The 19,136-nt window shown below is 50.7% G+C and overlaps 2 protein-coding genes across 5 annotated transcripts in view; one reads left to right on the forward strand and one right to left on the reverse strand.

The window, feature by feature from the left end:
* Positions 1 to 14,466, forward strand: part of Nrg2 (neuregulin 2) — a 184,192-nt gene extending 169,726 nt beyond the window's left edge. For 2 of the 3 annotated variants that reach the window (XM_058584287.1, XM_046460482.2), the window contains exons 6-10: positions 6,295 to 6,397; positions 8,380 to 8,503; positions 8,832 to 8,959; positions 9,525 to 9,752; positions 12,623 to 14,466. In XM_058584287.1, coding sequence (XP_058440270.1) covers positions 6,295 to 6,397; positions 8,380 to 8,503; positions 8,832 to 8,959; positions 9,525 to 9,752; positions 12,623 to 13,391 — 1,352 coding nt within the window. In that variant the 3' untranslated portion in view covers positions 13,392 to 14,466. Of the gene's footprint in view, positions 1 to 2,553; positions 2,578 to 6,294; positions 6,398 to 8,379; positions 8,504 to 8,831; positions 8,960 to 9,524; positions 9,753 to 12,622 lie in introns of all 3 variants that reach the window. The other variant, XM_058584286.1, reaches the window with a different exon arrangement.
* Positions 14,467 to 18,172: 3,706 nt separating this feature from the next.
* The window catches only part of Psd2 (pleckstrin and Sec7 domain containing 2), a 44,464-nt gene continuing 43,500 nt past the window's right edge, over positions 18,173 to 19,136 (reverse strand). For both annotated transcript variants that reach the window (XM_046460392.2, XM_058584288.1), the window contains exon 15: positions 18,173 to 18,996. In XM_046460392.2, the coding sequence (XP_046316348.2) occupies positions 18,787 to 18,996 (210 nt within the window). In that variant the 3' untranslated portion in view covers positions 18,173 to 18,786. The remainder of the gene's footprint in view (positions 18,997 to 19,136) is intronic.

Below are 19,136 nucleotides of genomic sequence, written 5' to 3' on the forward strand. Positions count from 1 at the left end.
GCCATGATTACTGGTTAGTATGCAAATTTCTGAACAATAGGACCTTCCTGTGACTCAGTGGTACCACCCCATCCTGGTTGAGTGGCAGGCAGTGAATATGAGTGGGACATTCATATTTTAGCTGGGGTAGATGCAGCTGTAGGCCCCTCGGAATTCTTCTCTGCACATCCCAGGAAGAAGGCTGTCTTCCTGGTGACTGGCCAGGCCCCCAGTGACCTCACCAATCATGCCAACCATCACTGGTCCTCCCTAAACAGTATAGCCTTTGACTTAAACAGCACACCATCAGTAGACCTGGAAGCTTCTGCTGATGCTATGATTTGGTTCCCAGAGGACTGACACAGATGAAAACTCTTACAGTGCTTTGGGAGCCTTTCCTTGCTTCTCCAGGTAGTCATTGCTCTCAGGACTAGCCAGAAAGGCCTCACCAGAGAAGCAGAACTAGCCAAAGCATAGTCCAAAAAGACCAGAAACAGAGCCTCCAATCTCCCTTCTGCCTTCTGATTTCCTGTGTGACCTTAGGAAAGTGTCCTGGAACTACTGGGTCCCAGTTGCCTCATATAATACAATAGCTTTGTCCAAAAGTGGGGCTCAGACCAGCTCTTAGTATCCAGGAGGCCGTGGTCAAGCCCTGCTGTTTTTTCCAAGGAACACGGCTGGATAGCCAAACAATATGAGCACTCTTGAGCTGCCTAGAAGGTCCCTGGACCCCAGAATTAACTATTTAGTGAAATGTCTGAGGCCTTTGGAGTCTGTCAAGATTTTACATCAACTTGCCTGGCTGGCCAGCTCTGGGAATCCTAGAGAAGAGTGGACAAACCATACTTAAGATGACTTTCTCCTACCTCTGCATTCAGAGCAAAACTGCAAAGAAGCCAAAACCTTAAGATCACCCTCCAGGCTCGGGTTAGCAGGAGTACACAGAGGACTCATATTTAGAGGGCTAGGGTCAGTGCTTCCTTGGTATGGTCCCTGCACAGAACTAGGGAGCCCACGCCCCAGGATCTTCCTCAAGGCTCTTGAAGTCAAGGACCACTTTCATCCCTGAAGAATCACCCTCCTCTCCTATCCTTTTCCAAATGCAGAGCCATCTAGAATCCCTTTTAGGAAGCATAGAGAGACCTAGGGGTGAATAATGCTCAGGACTTCCTGCTAGTTGCCTGTGTTCCCCTTCCTCTGCAGCAGATGAGAACGTCACACACGACTTCGTATTTCCCTGAGTCTAGCCAAGTTGACTGTGCTTATGTGGAAGCCAGAGAGGGAGTGAACCCAGCTCGGCAGGAGCTGGGCCCTTGCACAGTGTGCAGAGACTCTGCTGTTCAGGCCTGCTTGCTGCTGCCTTTGACTGGGTACATGTGCTTTTGACAGATTAGGAAACAGAAACTGACTTACCCTCATTCACACAGCAAATTAAGGGCAAAACTGAGACTCAGTCCTGCAAACCAGTGCTGGATGCACCATAGGATGGGACATGAGCTTTTTAAAAACACTGTTGTGATTTCTGGGCTCCTACCCAAGCCTGATCCTATTGGTCTGGAGGATTCTGAAGTACAGCCAGGTTTGCAAACCTCCCAGGACCCCATGGTTGAGCCTTAACCCTATTTAACAGCTAAGAGACTGAGATCTAGATAGGTTGGATATCTCTCAATGACACACAGCAGTTAGGTGGCAGAGTTGACCCTTATTTAACCTGTCAATGGCGTAGATGTCTACCTCATAGGTGCCTAAAACCACACATTCATTGATCTCACTTCCAAGACTAATTTATCCATTAAATGAGGCACTCACAAGTTCTCCAATCTTCTCATTCTCCTAGTTGCAGTTTGCTCTTCTAAGTAGCAAGATCGGTCTTGGCACCATGCCCAGCCCCTGCAGGTTTCCAGGGTGTTGAGGCAGTAAGTGGAAAAGTGACCTGCTGCCTGCAGCCTCCTCCTCTCTGTGCTCCTGCTCCTCACAGACTCTGAGGCTCCACACTTAGGCTCCTAGGAGATGAGAAAGCCAGCCGGACCTGTGGGACAGGCCAGGGTTATGGGGCCGGCCTAGGGATCTTGCCCTCATTTTGAACAGAAGAAAGGGCCCTGTGAATGAGCTAGGAGCTGGTCAGGCCCTCTCCAGGAGGACTTGAGAGCTCTGAAGGGCTGGCACTGGAGCTGAGAGGAGGGGACCAGGCACTCCTCAGAACCCTGTCCCCAGTCACCCTTTCCTCCAGGGAGACATTTGCCAATTGATTCTCGCCTGTGCCTCCCCACCAGGTACTAACCCCACTGCTCACCTTCAAAGAACATGCTCTGCCTGTGAATTCTAACATTGCTTTTCTCTAGCCCTCCTGGGGCTCTTGGGGACTGGGCACCAGGGAAGGAGCTCAGGGGGCTAGGAAGGGACATTACTAACCTGCTTTCACCTCACAGGCTGGCTGCCGGGTGTCTGAAGAATCCTGACCAACGTTTCTCTCTTTCTCTCTCTCTTTCTCCCCCCACCCTCCCCCTCCCATCTCTGTCTGCCTCTCTCCCTTCACCCCTCCCCCTCTTACCCCCATCTCTTCTGCACTGCCAGAGCACCTTGGATTTGAATTAAAGGGTATGGAACCTCTATGTATCACTCTGCGCCATCCGCTCAGCCCCCTCCATAGTCCCTGACCCCATGGGTGCTGAATGTTTCATTTCCTTTCCAAAAACGGAAAGGGGATGATTTTAAAAATCTCCCCTGGCCCCATCAAGATGTCCTAGAATAAGCTATGTTGATTTGGGGGCAGATAAAAGCAGCTCATGGCCATCCGTGTACCCTGAGGTTCAGACTGTGCCTCCACCGCACAGTAGCACCCCCTGCATAGAGGAGACCAAGTGCTAGAAGGCCTCAGGGGAGGGAGCCTTCCTGAGCTGTGCAACCCAGTGGGCATCCAACAAGAGACAGGGCCCCTGTGTGGATGTGGCTTCTTAAAGGGCCAATGTCCAGAAACTACTGAAGCCTGGTTTGGGAGTTGTGCAGAGAGGCATCCCTTTCCATCTGACTTGAATCCTCTTTTCTTTTCTCATGTCCATTGCTTTTCATTCTGCACCAGGCTAGTAGCTGATAATCCACATTTCCTTCTTCCCCTGTCCTGTATCTTATCTGCTGGGCTTTGCCATCTGCTTGAGACTATCACTCCTTCCATGATCTGTCCCCACGATGGCACATGTGTGCATCCATGAGCAATACCAGCAAGGGTCTGGGTTGGGCTGGTTTCTGTTGCCTGCCCCTTGCCCTGGCTCTGAATTTGACACATGACTCCCTACCCTATGCAACTGCCCCTGGGAGACTCTTTGGACTAGGAGGGAATTTGAGGGTCTGTTTCCAACTCTGTGGTTTTGCTCAGAGAGACTCTGCCCTGGCCCCAAGAGTCTCAGTGTATTCCAGCAAGAGATATGCAGGAGATCCGGAGGTGGGGGACTTCTGGGGGTCAGAATCTCAGATGTGATGCAGAGCCTACAAACATGCCAAGGCTGTTCTCGCAGCAGGTTTGGGGAAGACCTAGCTCTGCCACCACCTGGCCCCATGAGCTGTTCTCAATAGAAGATAGAGCTCAGAGTCTGCATGTTAAATGTGTCTGTGTCCACAGCCTGAAGTTGGGTGGGAAGGAGGGGTGGAGGCTCTGAGGGATCTAGGATCGTGGAGAAAGGATGCATGAGGTAAATCTGCAGGCGTCTGTGCTGATGGGATGTGGGGAATGTGTACACTTGCAAGGTCTCAGGGAAGGATGCGAGGGCGTGGAGGGGCAGTGGGATATCTCTATGTTAAGTTGAGCATTTGCAGTTGGACCTAGGTATGTGTGTGGAGGTGAGTGTAGGATGTGCAGATGTGTGTGTGTGTGTGTGTGTCTTAAAGGGGAGTGTGTATGCAGCAAACACTCATCACCAGAACCTACAGACATGAGTCCCTGCCTTCCTGGTGCTCCTATTCATGGGTGAGGTGGCAACAAACAGGAAGATATCAGGTGAAAATAAATGCTAGACAGAAAATAAAATGAGGTCATGGGATTGTGCTACTGTGCCTAAGTGGTCAGGGGAGGCTTGTCCCATAAAGTGACATCAGGTAGTCAGTCCTGCAAACAATTTGGTGGGGTGGTGGGAAGTGTTGAAGGCAGGAACCAAGTCATGTGGTTCAATGGGATTTGTCTGGTTTAGTGGAAAAAGACCACCAGTGATTCCAAGCACTGGGGGAAAGGACCACAGATAAGACTCAAAGGGAGGTTGAAACCAAGTAATTGGGGTCCTTAGACCTTGGATTTTATTTTAATTACACTGGAAACTATCATGAGTTTTAAGCAGGGAACTAAAATTATCTGCTTTACACTTTAATGTAGCTTTGAGTAGACAACAGCCTGGCACTGGGGGCAGCTAGGGAGCAGCAGACACAGAAAGGCCTGCCATACGGTGACCATCGCTGGGTGAGAGGAGGCATCATCCTGGACTAAGTTGGGAGCTGTGGAAATGGTCACATGGTCAAATCCAGGACCTACTTGGAAGGTAGAGCTGAGAGTACTTGTAGGTGGATCAGATATCAGGGAAGATGGGAAGAAAGGGAGTGATTCAGAATGGGTTGTGTTTTGGGGCCAGAGCCACAGGAGAGAGATGCTACAAGAGATGGGGAGGAGTATGGAAACTGGTTCTGGTTGGCCTTGGCCTTTGGATACCTGAGTCTGGAGCTTAGGGAGAAATCAGAGCAGGAGACAGAAAGAGAAAGAATGTAAAGAAATGATATTTAAAGTCTGTCTATATGAGGTCACTCAGGGAGACAGAGGAAAGAAAGAAGGCTGAGAGCTCTGAGCCCTTCTACCATCCAACCCAAGTAGAGAAGAAGGGAGCAGCCACTGACATGGGAAGACCAGCCTGCCATGTAGGAGGAAGCTCAGCGAGGAGCGCCACTCCAAGGCCATAGAGTGTGCCCCACAAGGAGGCATTTTAATAACCACAGGACTTGGAACATGGGGGTTTTTGGTGACCATGACCAGAATAGTCTCCAAGAAATGGTGGAGGCAGATGCCTGACAGCAGAAAACTGAGGGGTAAAGAGGGAAAGCGGCCTGGAGACAGGGCTATGGGACAGAGTCAAGATGGGGGTGTGAGACAAAGGTCAGGTTAAGAGAGCCTTAACTGTGGGTCGGTGTGCCTGGGTCTGTGTATGCACCTGTTACTGGAGTGTGTGGTTAACTCTGTGTGTGTGTGTGTGTGTGTGTGTGTGTGTGAGAGAGAGAGAGAGAGAGAGAGAGAGAGAGAGAGAGAGAAAAGAGAGCAGGTATGGGTTTATCTTTGTGAAGGTTGTGCCTGTGACTCTGGCAGGCATAGTTGTGGACACGTGTGGGTCTGAAGGGTCTGCAGCCCTGGGGTTGCTGTGTGCTTGCCTCTGCATGGGAGATGCTATAAGCCCAAGGGGACAGGGCTCCACCAAGATGTGGGAATCCCACCTCCACTTATTCCTAAGCAGGGAAGCAGGGCCAGCCAGCAAGTGCAGGTGGGGTGGGGTGAGCTTTCTGGGCTGTGGCCAGTACTGTCACTTTTTGCTTCTCTTCCTCCTAGTGGTCTGTTTTAGAGGCATGGAGAGTAGAGAGGAGAGTTGAGGCTGGGGGCTTGGAGGCCCAGTCTTACTCAACTCCCCAGCAAGGGTGGGGGTGTTCTTTACACACAAGGATAGATGTGTGCAGATGCCAGGGGCCTGTGCTGCCACTGGTGGGCTTCTCACCTGCAGACATGGGAGGCTGCAATGGGCCAGGCCACAACTCTGACCAGGCCTTTCTTCCATGTCCCCTCCTGGGCCCTGTCTGCTCTATCATGCTCCTGGCCCTTACATCCCTCCTACATCCCACCTCTGGTCTTGCATCCTGTCAACAACTTTAGCTTCATAGGGAAGCTAAAGTATCTGATCCAGGCCTTTGCTCAGGTTTCCATGTTCATTATCATAAAGAAAACTCTCCACATTCACCAAGGCTCTTTGCAGCTGCCAGGCTGCTGTGGAGCAGGGCAGGGGTGCTGCTGGCCAGACTAGGTTGCGCTCCTCTACTTCTCTACTCCATTCTCTCCCATCCCCTGCATTTTCCACCCCCATGCTCTGGGTGGGCCTGGGATCTGGGAGGGTGTGACCAGGTCATGGGTGGGTGGGAATATGGGGGGACCATCCAGAAGCAGGCAGAAGGGAGGAATGGAGGGAACTGGCAGGACCCGGGCTGAGGGAGCCTGAGGCTTTGGGGGCAGGGGTGTCTGCACCAGCATCCCCCCAGGCCTGCCTCCTGCCCCACCTCCTCATGTCCACTCTGCCTCTGCAGAAGCCGAGGAGCTATACCAGAAGAGGGTCCTGACCATCACTGGCATCTGCGTGGCTCTGCTGGTCGTGGGCATCGTCTGTGTGGTTGCCTACTGCAAGACCAAGTGAGTGGCAAGTGCTCAGGAAGGGGACAGGCCAAGCCAGGGGATGGCCACCAAAATGTTTTTGTAAGGACAGGCTCTTCTCCTGTACCTCACCATGCCTGGCCTCAGTCTCCTATCCCCAGTGGCCCCTTCAGGGGCCTTTGTAACTGTGGGGCTCAGGGGCTGGATCAGGAAACAGGCATAGAGGTGGGGAGACAGCCCTAGATGACCGAACAAAGCGGGCTCATGGGCACAGGGCTTGAAAGAACACAAGTCTGGGTTCCAACCTGGCTCTGCCGTTTCCCATGTGATCTTGAGAAAACTGAGGAACCACTCCAAGTCCTCATGGGAATGAGCCTAGTGTAGGCATCAAAGGACATTGTGAGGGCCTGAGAGGAATGCACAGCTGACCACAATGGCTCTAGGAGCATGTGCCCTGTCTAGCAGGAGGTGCTGAAGCAGTGCTAGGGAAGAAAGAGGGAGGCACAGAGAAGGTTGTGTTCCCTGGAAGGAGGCACCTCACAGGCACCACCTGTCCCCACCCTGGGAGCAACTGAGACAAGAACACAGAGAAGATGAGGCTAGGCCACCTCTGGGCAGAAGACAGGTCGGGGCATAAGCTCAGGGAGCTGAGCAGTTTGGGTAGCAGAGTGCCAGCTAAAGACAAGCACAGATGGGGCAGTCACACCTGCAACAGAAGCAGCCTGGACTAGTTGGGCCAAAGAACTGGATCATAGAAGAGGAGGCAAGAGGCTAAAAAGATAGCTGGGATCCAGATGCCACCATAGGACCTTGATGCCAAGCCAGGAAGTCTAAATTTATCCTGTAGATGATGGGGATCCCATAAAGGTTGAAGCATGATGTAGTACAGTAAATGATATTTGTTTCATCTGCTCCTACCTGGAAAGCAAGGCTGGAAATGACCATCATCTGGGGGATGGAGCCTGAAGGTCTGAACCCCTACTACCTCTATTGATAGGATTGAAGGTCCAGCTGCCATCATCTCGGATAAGTTCAATAAAGACTGGTAGAGAGTAAGGAGGGAGTTGGGGTTCAGGGAGCCCAGAGGAGGAGCCTGGGCACATTAGGGATTGTGTCTAAGAACTGAGGGAAAAGCAAGCCTCTGTTCCGCTGCATTTATCCATTTCTTCAGCAGACTTTTATTCAGTGCTCGAAGCAAGTGGTCCAGTGTCACAAAACATATTTTAGAGTCACCTAACCTTAGCTGGAAGGCAGAAAGGGTTTTCCCATGGATGCAGCATTTAGGCTGGAGCCTGTGAGCAAGAGTTAGCAGGTGAAGAGGCAAAGAAAGTATTCCAGGTGGATGGACTAGAATGTGTGCAAGCCCAGAGGCCAGAGAGGACAGGGGATCTGAAACAAGCTGTCCAGGGGTGCAGAAAGCTGGAGTGAAGGGAAGGCAGTGAGAGATAGGATTTGAGGGTGAAATGGGACCCTGAGAGCCAATGAAGGTTTTAGACAGGGGAGTGACATAAGAATCGCTTATTATAAAACAAATTTATTGAGCATTTAATATGTGCCAATGTAAAATAGTCCCACGGGCCCTGGCTTCCTAACCACAGCACCCTGTTTTTATTTTCTTCATAAAACTTAAGGGAAAATATCGAGTTCATTTACTTGTTTATGTGATTATCATCTGCCTCCCCCACTAGCCTGCAGGATCCATGAGACAGGGACCATGTCTGACTTCTCTGCTCCAGAGTAGTATCTGGAACACAGTAAAAACTCAATGAATACAAATGAATGAATGAGGGAGGGAGAGTGCCAGCAATGTGCATGAATAGTTTATATATTTTTAATGCTCAACAGTCTTTGGAATGGTTTCACACATGGGGCAACTAAAATAGGCAGAACTTCCGTAACTTGCCCAGGGTCACGAAACTAGAAAGCAGTGGGGTTCCACACATTAACTACTCATGTGCCCTGGAGGGAAGTTCATCTACTACAGGGGACCTGGCAGGTTCACCTACCCTCCCTCTATGCAGAAAACAGCGGAAGCAGATGCACAACCACCTCCGGCAGAACATGTGCCCAGCCCACCAGAACAGGAGCCTGGCCAATGGGCCCAGCCACCCCCGGCTAGACCCCGAAGAAATCCAGATGGCAGATGTGAGTGGTGTTCCAGGATCCCCTCTGAGCCTTGCTGGTCAGCCAGGCTTCTCACACAAGTTGCCAGGACAGCAGCCAGCCCAGCCCCTGGATCATCCCTGCCTGCTAGGCACTGCCTCCCTGGATGGCTGGCCTCGCTTTGCCCACTTGCAAGGGAAGGGTGGGGAGTTGCTGGCTGGAGCCCAAATCACTCCAACATCAAAGCCGCTTGTCATCCACTGATCACTCCCCCCACCTAGAGCTCAGTACTTATTACTTTCCCACCCTCACCAGCGAGAGCCTACCTGGTCCCCATCAGTAACTCCTGCCAATTCTCTGTCTGTCCCAGTACATCTCCAAGAATGTGCCAGCCACAGACCACGTCATCCGGAGGGAAACTGAGACCACTTTCTCTGGGAGCCACTCGTGTTCTCCTTCTCACCACTGTTCCACAGCCACGCCCACCTCCAGCCGCAGGTGAGTAAGTCAAGGCCCACAGAAACTTGAGGATTCCTGTCTTTTATCTCATTCATCCAGAGTTATTTGACACCCTCTCCTGAATTTGGCTCACAAATTGTGGTCTCCCTTGGCCTTCTCTTCAGAACAGGGATGATCTATCAACATAAACACAGAGGCTTATACAGCTTGAGAAATAACATGGCTGGCCCTCCTTCCCTGAGAAGTACCATGGAATGGTCAGAGCTCCCAAAGACTGGCCACTGGGGCTGGGGTCCTGAGATAAGGTGGCTAAGGGCCATGAGGGTGAAAGAGTCCCACACAGGGGCTCTGGGGCAAGGCTAGGGGAAAGATGGCTGCAAGATATAAAGGAAGAGGCCTCTACACATTGCAGCTCACCCAGCCATGGCACCCAGCCCTCCTCCCAATGTCAAGTTTGGACATTTGTGATACTCCATATCAGCCCATGATTCAAAGGAGCCCAAGATGGGATGAAGATATAGGGATTGGGTGGCCAAAGTTCCACATCTGCTGGGCCACTCTACCCCTTCCTGACCTCTTGCCTTGTCCCCACTGGCTATCCCAGACATGAGAGCCACACGTGGAGCCTGGAACGTTCTGAGAGCTTGACCTCCGACTCCCAGTCTGGCATCATGCTGTCATCAGTGGGCACCAGCAAGTGCAACAGCCCAGCATGTGTGGAGGCTCGGGCGCGGCGAGCAGCAGCATACAGCCTGGAGGAGCGGCGCAGGGCTGCTGTGCCACCCTACCACGACTCCGTAGATTCCCTGCGTGACTCTCCGCACAGTGAGAGGTTAGTTCCTACCCCCTGACCTGGCTCCCACTTTGGCCAGAGGGCTGGTACCACTGACCCAAGGCTGACCCTTAGGGTATCTTAAAGACCTTTTAAAGAGACTCATCTCCATTTTTTCAGGTGAGTAAACAAGATCCCAGAAAGGTTATTACAGCTGAGTTGTAATGGACCCTGGCACATAGTGACCACCTGACTTATTATCCTACTAGGATACTTTTCAAAGAAGAATGGGAGATTAATAATTGCACTGAAACTTCAGGAATAAATAGGGGCTATTCCAGACAACCAGGTACTATGGTTGCCCTATCCCCATATCACCTAGAGGACTCATGTCCCAGCAGAAGCAGAAAGACACAAAAACCAAGTTGATTGGAGGGTGGAAAGGGAGGTTGTTTTCAAGGACACTGACCAGTGCACAATAGACATGAGCCAAGAATGACCCAGGCCAGACAGCATGGGCAACAAGGTACAGCATTCAAGGCACTGTTGAGTTATCCAGCAAAGGATGCAGAAGGACCAAGGAAACTCCCCTTCTCTGACTCCAAGCTAGGAACCATAGGACCCACCCCCATTACTCAGCCCCCAAGTGGTCCTCAGCAACTTGCATCTATGGGAGGACAGCAGAGGAAGGGGCACCAATCAAGAAGCTTTGAGCCAAGAAGAAAGGAGAGAAGTAGATACCTTCCCTTCTTTGTTGTTGTTTGTTTGGTACCCAGGATTGAACTCAGGGGCACTCAACCACTGAACCATATCCCCAGCCCTATTTTGTATTTTATTTAGAGTCAGGGTCTCACTGAGTTGCTTAGTGCCTCACATTTGCTGAGGCTGGCTTTAAACTCATGTTCCTCCTGCCTCAGCCTACCCAGCTTCTGGGATTACAGGCATGTACCACCATGCTCAGCTACCCTCCCACTTTTGACAGCCTACTCTGTGCCAAGTCTAGGCTGGGCAGGCCTGCCTGGGGAGTCAGAGGTGGCCCTCCTGCTTCCCGTCCCTGAGGCACTCCCAGTCACAGGAACAAACCACTAATGCTCACAGCAGCCTATGGAAAGTGCTAAGCACAGGACACCACTCCAGGGACCACTCCAGGGCAGAGAAGCCCAGTCTGACAGCAAGCTCTAGGAAACAGCCAGGTTTCCTAAGACTAACCTGTCCAAGGGCAGCTGCACAACCTGCATGTTTCAGGGCAGGCTGATTGCCTCTATACACTGTTCCGTAAGCTGTAGATCAGAGAGAATTCTAGTATGCATGGTTTTGATGAAGGCCACATGAGAAAATATATGCAGAGCTCTTTGCCTCATACCTATCACTACTATCATCAACAGTAACCACAATACCAGGGCTCCTTAGGGGGTGATAGGAAGGCAAGAGGCAGAGAAATGGGGAAAGCCTTTTGTATACAGGGAAGGAACCACTGGAGCTGTTCCAACAGAGGCACTTAAGAGTAAGATCAGAGAGTGAGGTGCCTGGAGCACGGTGGGCTGTGGGGAACAGCAAAGCTGGGCCTAAACAGGCAGGCTGGGGCCACACAGATGGACCAGAGCCAAGGGATTCTGCTCAGGAGGTGGAGTCTGGGTGAGTAAGTAGGAAGGAGCCTCCTTAGCAGAGCTGGGACTTAAAAGATTGCTCTGGGAGCTGCAAAATGAAGGAGACACCATGGGATGGGGACACAACCAGGGAGAACAGCTGGCCCAGGATAGGATGGAGGGTGTCCCCAAGGATGGGGGAATGGGTAAGACTAGATTATCAGATCTACACATGAGATAGAGAAGATGTGGCGGACCAGGGTAGGGGAAATCAGTTGACTCAAAAAGAACATAACAGAGAAATTTTTAAAAGAGGATTCCTACAATCAAAAGGCAGTTTGTTTATCCATTGACCTCTCAGACACCTTGGTTGCAATTGTAAATAAAGCTGCTATAAACATTTGTGTTCAAAAAAAAAAGACATAACAGAAATTTGGGGCTGGTTCTAGACAGCAGTGAGGTGCTTAGCTATGCACTGTGAAAAGGAATCATGGAGATGGGTGGTTCCTGTTCTGAAGTGGACAAAAGGCTGTTGGGCTCACAAGAGGGATGTGGAGAATGAAAAAGGACAGGTGCCCAAGATCCAGACTGGGAGATACTAGCTTCAGAAGTCACTAGGTGTCATTGGCCCCAAGCAGAGACCCTTGTAGTGGGGTATCTGTTAGCCCTGGCTGAGCACCCTGCCGAGGGTGTGAATGGTCAATTCCCTGAGGAGACTTCTGATTTCAATATAAGAAGGCATGTTGCCCTCACCAAAGCTGTCAGCCATGGGATGAACCGTCCCTGCAGGAGCACTGAGTCCAGGTAATAGGGATACGTGAATAGGGACTAGTGGCTTCTGGAAATGGACAATAGGCATTCTGGTTCTTTCCTGCCCTGTGTTCAAATTCCAGCTCTGCCACTACCTAAGTGTGGAACCCAGAGCAAAGAACTCAAACGTCCTGAGTCTCAGTTTCCTGTGTGTAGTATGGCCCTAACCTAAAGGTCTTAACAAATTACTATTAGATGAGATCATACATAGATAAAATGCCTGACCCCATGACTGTGAGCATTCCCACAACAAACGATCATTCGTGAAGACTTAACCACGGATCAGATACTGGGCTAAGACATTCCCCTGACACCATATCTGGAATCGTCCCAATACTGCAATGGAATGAGCACTATGGTTATCCTCGCTTAACAAATAAGGAATATAGATTGGAGATATTAAGGGAATTGCATGAGGTCTTAGAGAAGTACCACCATCATTCTTGCAAACAGGATCCCTCACAAGATGATTTTGGTTGGGGCCCACCCTCTCATCCGAGACCCCCTGACCCACGCCTCTGCCTCTCCCTGCAGGTACGTGTCGGCCCTGACCACGCCCGCGCGCCTCTCGCCCGTGGACTTCCACTACTCTTTGGCTACGCAGGTGCCGACTTTTGAGATCACTTCTCCCAACTCCGCACACGCTGTGTCGCTGCCGCCGGCCGCGCCCATCAGTTACCGCCTGGCGGAGCAGCAGCCACTGCTGCGGCACCCGGCGCCCCCAGGCCCCGGGCCAGGGCCCGGGCCAGGTGCGGACATGCAGCGCAGCTACGACAGCTACTACTACCCGGCGGCTGGGCCGGGACCGCGGCGTGGGGCCTGCGCGCTGGGCGGCAGCCTGGGCAGCCTGCCTGCGAGCCCCTTCCGCATCCCAGAAGACGACGAGTACGAGACCACGCAGGAGTGCGCGCCCCCGCCCCCGCCGCGGCCACGAGCGCGCGGCGCGTCCCGCAGGACGTCGGCGGGGCCCCGGCGCTGGCGCCGCTCGCGCCTCAACGGGCTGGCGGCGCAGCGCGCACGCGCGGCGCGGGACTCGCTGTCTCTGAGCAGCGGCTCGGGGGGCGGCTCGGCTTCGGCCTCGGACGACGACGCGGACGACGCGGACGGGGCACTGGCGGCCGAAAGCACGCCTTTCCTTGGCCTGCGCGCGGCGCACGACGCTCTGCGCTCGGACTCGCCGCCGCTGTGCCCGGCGGCCGACAGCAGGACTTACTACTCCCTGGACAGCCACAGCACGCGGGCCAGCAGCAGACACAGCCGCGGGCCGCCCCCGCGGGCCAAGCAGGACTCGGCGCCCCTTTAGGGCCCCGCCGCCCCCTCCGCCTCGCCCGCCCCACTGTCTTTAAGGAGAACAGAGACCACCGACTGGAGAAAGGAGGGAAAAAAAAAAGAAATAAAAATATTTTTATTTTCTATAAAAGGAAAAAAGTATAACAAAAATGTTTTATTTTCATTTTAGCAAAAATTGTCTTATAATACTAGCTAACGGCAAAGACGTTTTTATAGGGAAACTATTTATATGTAACATCCTGATTTACAGCTTCGGAAAAAAAAAAAGAAACAACAAAAAAAAAAGAGAGATGGGCCAATTTTTTGACTCTTTAATAGAAACCTATATTGTGGTGCCTTTTGCTGTACGCTAATCTGGGGCTCCTGGAGAGACGTCTGGGTTGCGGGGTGGTGGTGGGCCATAGGATCCAGAGCTGGTTGAGTGAGCGAAAGCAGGGAGAGAGACTGTGAGGGTTTTATGGGGTGAAGATGGTGGGTGCTGAGGAAGAAACTGAGGACAGAAGTAGTTTTGTACCCAGCCATATTTGGAGTCCTGGGCCCCCTGGGAGTAGAGGGCAGGGATCCTAGGTTTAAGTGCTAGAATTGGGATCAGGTAACTTACAGGGGAAGACAGAAGCCCAGCGACAGCAACCAGAATGGGGAGGGGCTCTCCCCGCTCCTCACAGCTGCTAAGGGAGGGGGGCCAGAAAGAGGTCTCCCCAGCAGCCCCAGGCCCAGGGAGGGGGCAGCTGTGCCAGGGGCCCAATATTCATGGCTCCTCCTCCCCTGCGGCCTCCAGGATGCCCTCTGTCCTCTGCAGCACCTTCGTTTACAGGTCGTCTTTTCTATTTTATGCCTGCATGTCCTTTGCATTTCAGATTCTTTAGATTGGATGCATGGTCACGCTGGGACCGAGAAGAGCCACTCGACAGTGTATTCAGTTCCCCTTTTAGCAATAAAGTAACCATTTCCTTCTCACAACCTGGCCCCAGTCCCCATACCCACCTATGACTTCCACTTTCTCTCCAGTCCTACCCTCCCCAACCCTCAAAACTGGATCCAAGCTAATTTGTCAAAAAAAGAAATTGTTTTAAAAAAAAAATCCCAAACAGAAACAAATGGGAACCCTGCCCTGAAATGTCCGAACACCTGACTGTTGACACTTGAACATTTTTATATTATAAATAAAATCAGAAATAACTCCTGTTTGACTGTGTGTGCCTAGCCCAGATGAGGAGGGAAGACAGGATGAGTACCTGAGGTGGAAGTGCATGGGGTGTTCAAGTGAAGGTAGGAGAGGGCAAGTGCAGTCCCTGGGAGAAAGTGACCCTCTCTCCAATCTCCCTGGCCCCAGCTCCCAGGACAGGCTCCAACCCACCTCCCTCTTCCAAAACCATTTACAAGGTGTCCCCCCTGGCTGCTAGGAACCTGGCCAAGGGACTGACGCAAATTGTTCTGCTTCAAACTCAGCCTCAGAACTCTGGCCCAGTTCTTGCCCCAGAGCTATGGGGCTGGATTTGAGGCAACAGTTTCCGGGCCTGGGTGGGTGAAGAAGGAAGGGTTGTGGGGTTGGCACAGGGTAGCTGAGGCAAGATGACCCTTGGGGCCTTGGGCACGTCACAGGCAAAGTCTGGACATGCAAAGAAGCATAATGGGTACCCTTGCTGCCAGAAGGACCACAACAGCTGCAGCTCATAAGCCCACAGGGGATTGCTCTTTCCCCAACTTTATACCCCCTCAGAGCCAGGACCTGTCTAAACCTGCAGCCCTTGATGAAGGGTACATGATTTCAGGTATAGAGGAGGCAGATGGAGGTCCAGAGTTAAGTCTTTCATCTTATCAACTAATTTATTAAATCAATACCCAGCACCAGGAACCAGAAGATTCCAGCCAGAACTCGAGGAAATCTCTCCAAAGAGCTGAGGTGGATATGTGTGTCTGTATGGTGTGTGTGTGTGTGTGTGTGTGTGTGTAGTCAGAGACCTATAGAGAGGTGGGACAAAGAGGTTTAGGATTGGGAGGGCTCAGGCACCAATGGGACCTGAGTTTGAACACCTGCCACAGCTAGTGAGTTGTCTAAGAATTATCTAGGCTGCAGGGTCCTCGATGTGAAATGAGGATGAAAATACCTACTTCAGAGAGTGGCTGTGGACCCGGGACTGTCCTGGTAGACATCTAGTAAGTGCTACTTGGGTGGTAATGACACCACCATGCCTTGCATCCTTGAATCACGTTGTCAGTGTGGCAAAAACTGAATGAGAGATGATGGAGAAAAGTAAAAGAAGAGGTAAAGTCTCTGTATTCATTGTGGGGTGCTAAGGCAAGCACTTACGACAAAGAAACAAAAAGAAATAATTGACTAGCTGTTGTGCAAACCGGCACATCACTGCCCTTCTCAGTCCCCATCAGATGGCCTCATCCAGGCCCCTCTGCCATCTCTTCAGTTTGCTTTTGACTTTACATTTTTCTGAAGGCTGATAATTCTCTATGTGTCCTCTGATTTCCATGGAATCCCACATTACTCTGTATGTACTCCTGGTAAATTCACTGACCTTATCATGACCCAGTTTAGTGTCCTTATTTGACCCTTCTGAGGGCTCTAAGTTGTTACCTTCTGAATTTTCAGTCAGAAACCACCTCCATGACTCAAATGAACTTCTGATCTCTATGTGACCCCCAGTTAATTCAGAATTCAATGACCTTTACATGACCTCATACGATGCCTTCATTATTGTTCTGAATTCTAAGATACCTGCCATACCTGCCAACGTCCAAAGCCAAGACCTAATATAATTCCTCGGCTTCCTCCTCCTTGTGTCATCCACCCCTGGGAGCACATTTGGCCAGAGAGACCCTTCTCCACTCTGCCTCTCAAATTTCTGCTTTGGGGGAACTTCAGTGTGGCCTTTCACAAAGTGTCTCCATCCTGTTAAGCAACTTCCTTCCTACTACCCTGTCCCCTAGAATTTTTAGGATATTTGAGCAGTTATCTGAGTCAGAGTTTCTTCCCCACTCCCCAAATTCTTTCTTCTCTCTGTTGGATCACACTTGGCTTCTCTCCTCGGCTCCTCCCAGAGTCCCAAAAGGTAATGGTAACTGCCTGTCCCTCTTCCCACTAGACTCTGAGCCCCATGAGGACAGGAAACTGATCTTTTTCTCACCACTTTGTCCCCATCACCCTTTACAGGGTGCAGCACACGACTGACCCTCATTGAATGCCAGGATGGAGGCTCAAGACACCAAGATCAAGGGCCAGCCCCCTCCTACCCCAGGAACCCCTGTACCTGCAACCACTTCCCAGGATCACCAGGTGGCACAAACCACTTATTACATCTCCCAGGGCCCTGGATTTGGAAAGTCTTAGAAACTGGTTATATTAGGGCAGAGATTGGGACAGGGAACATGATAGTCCATTAGAATACAGGAAGAAATATTAGAACTTTGATTTAGATTTATTTTATCTCATCTTCTTTTAAATTTCTATTTTTGTGTATGTTTTATAATGTACATAATATTTTAGTACAGTAGTACATGTATATAATTTACAAATAAATAATTATACAATTAAGGAAGCAAACTAAAAATTTCTTTACTGATGAGAGGCACAACTAGTGCCAGGGGAAGCACATCTGTCCGAGGCTGCTGGAGCTTGCACCTCTGGTCGTCACCCACCCTCAACAGAGCAGAGAGTGGGACGCTGGCCTGAAAATCAAAGGACCTTTGAGGCAGCGTGGAAAAAGTACAGAGAGCTCTTTTATGTTGCCACATTGCCTTTTCAATTTCATTTAAATGAACATTTACTTCCCCTGAGCAAAACCAAGGGGCCAGATGGTTTGGTTATAAAACACTTCAGTTGATCCAACTTAAATAATCTGGATTTAAATCACTACTTCTCTCCGCATACTCACATGTCCCTGCATCAAATGTGAGTGGGCTTGGAAATGTTAGGTACTTAGTTGTGAGGCTGGCTTATCTTATTAATTAAATATGTTACCACAGAGGTCAAATTGCTGGCCAAACTACAGTAATGTATTTAAACAATAGGGAAGATTGGCTCACCATAGCCACCTTGAGGGCACCTTCACCCCCACTCACTTGTGGGCCTGAGGAATACAGGGTTTGAAGGATGCTAATCTGTGATGGGCATATGGAAAATATCTCTATTCTTCCCAGATCTGTCCTTAGCAAAGCCTTTCTGATTCATGAGAAAAATAAAAGAAATATCAACAATCAGCAACTTGTCATTCCACCTTTTCCCAAGACCAAGAATTACTGGCTTCCATAACCTTCCTCCACCAGACATCTTTGGGCTTATTGACAAGTGGCTCTCTGGAGAGAGAGGTGGAGTGTCTTTTATTCCTAGGCAGTAGGTCTGTACAAGAGGCCACCTCTGAGCTCAGAGACCTGGCAGCACCAACATAAATAGCCAAGTACAAACAAGGCAATGGCCCCATCCCACTTACCCCCCAGGACGGCCTTGGGACAGAAGGGGTGGCACACACAGATCCTGTCTATTTAGTCCAAAAACATCAACTGGAAGATCAGTTGTGAGTCACAGGTCAGCCGGAAGAGGAAAAGGCAGGTGAGGGGATTTCAGCACTATCTCCATCTTCCCTCCCAGACTGTCAAGGCTATGGAGCCCAACTTGATAACAGGCAGAACTCCAAAACAGGCTTTTCTTCATCTGATTTCATCCTCTGACAGCCATTCCAACCCCATCTTTAAAGGGATTTCATATATATATATATATATATATATATATATATATATATATATATTTTTTTTTTTTTTGTATACATATATATATATATGTACATTTATGTTTGTATAAAAAGGAGACAGTAGTGGCCTCCATGATGGAAGGAGATGTGAACGTGGAGACAACTTGGTACTAAGCGGTGGCAGGCCAAGGTCCCAGATTATTGCGATGTGAGGCATAATTGGGCCTGGTTGCAGAGGTCGCTGGGAGGAGGAGTGGATGGTGCTGGTGGTCCACAGACCTGCTGCTGGTCAACTCAAAGGAAGGAGGAAGAAAAAGGGAGGAGAGGGGTCCAAGCTGAGACCCAGAGTCCAGACCTACCCTCACACATGGGAGATGAGGGAGGAGCTTGATGAGAAGAAGGTGGCCAGGGGAAGCAATGGCCCTCTCTGCTTCTCCAGTGAGGAGGTGCTAGAGCAGGTACACCCTGGCCTAAAAAGTGAGACCCTGTGTGGAAAGGGCAATGAGGGCTGGGGAGAAGATCAAGGTCAGAGATGGCCCAGGATGTAAGAAAACCAATGCCACGAATGGCATCTCCAACTCCTTGGTCCACGGGGCTCTCCATGCCCCTCTGGGTGCCTGTCAATTGCCTGGCGCTTGGTCCCGGTGGCCCCAGGCTGGAATTGTGCTCATTGACCCCTCTGGGCCATTTGCAGCATGTCCACACCAGCTAAGTATCAGACCCAGTAGCATCCTGTGTGGCTTTGTTGCCAGTCAGAGGCCCATGACCCTGGCTAAGGGCAGGGCTAGAGTGTGTCTTCCGTAGAGAAGGATCATCCCCTTCCAGCATGGCCAGCCGAGCCTCAATTCGCTCCAGATCATCTGAGCCCACCTTGATTTTCACAGCCAGGAGGTGAATATAGGTTTCATAACGACTTTTCTGGGGGAAAAAAGAGCAGAGAAAAGCCAAAAACGAGATCAAAGTTCATACAATAAAATGAGAAAAAAATTTATATATTATATAACCGAAAACTTATCCTTAATATTCAGAGACCTCTCACAATCAATAAAAAGAAATAA

Source organism: Marmota monax, unplaced genomic scaffold (genome assembly GCF_021218885.2).
Source record: "Marmota monax isolate L192 unplaced genomic scaffold, Marmota_monax_Labrador192_F-V1.1 WCK01_AAM20220418_F8-fsc00006, whole genome shotgun sequence".
Lineage (NCBI taxonomy): Eukaryota > Metazoa > Chordata > Mammalia > Rodentia > Sciuridae > Marmota > Marmota monax.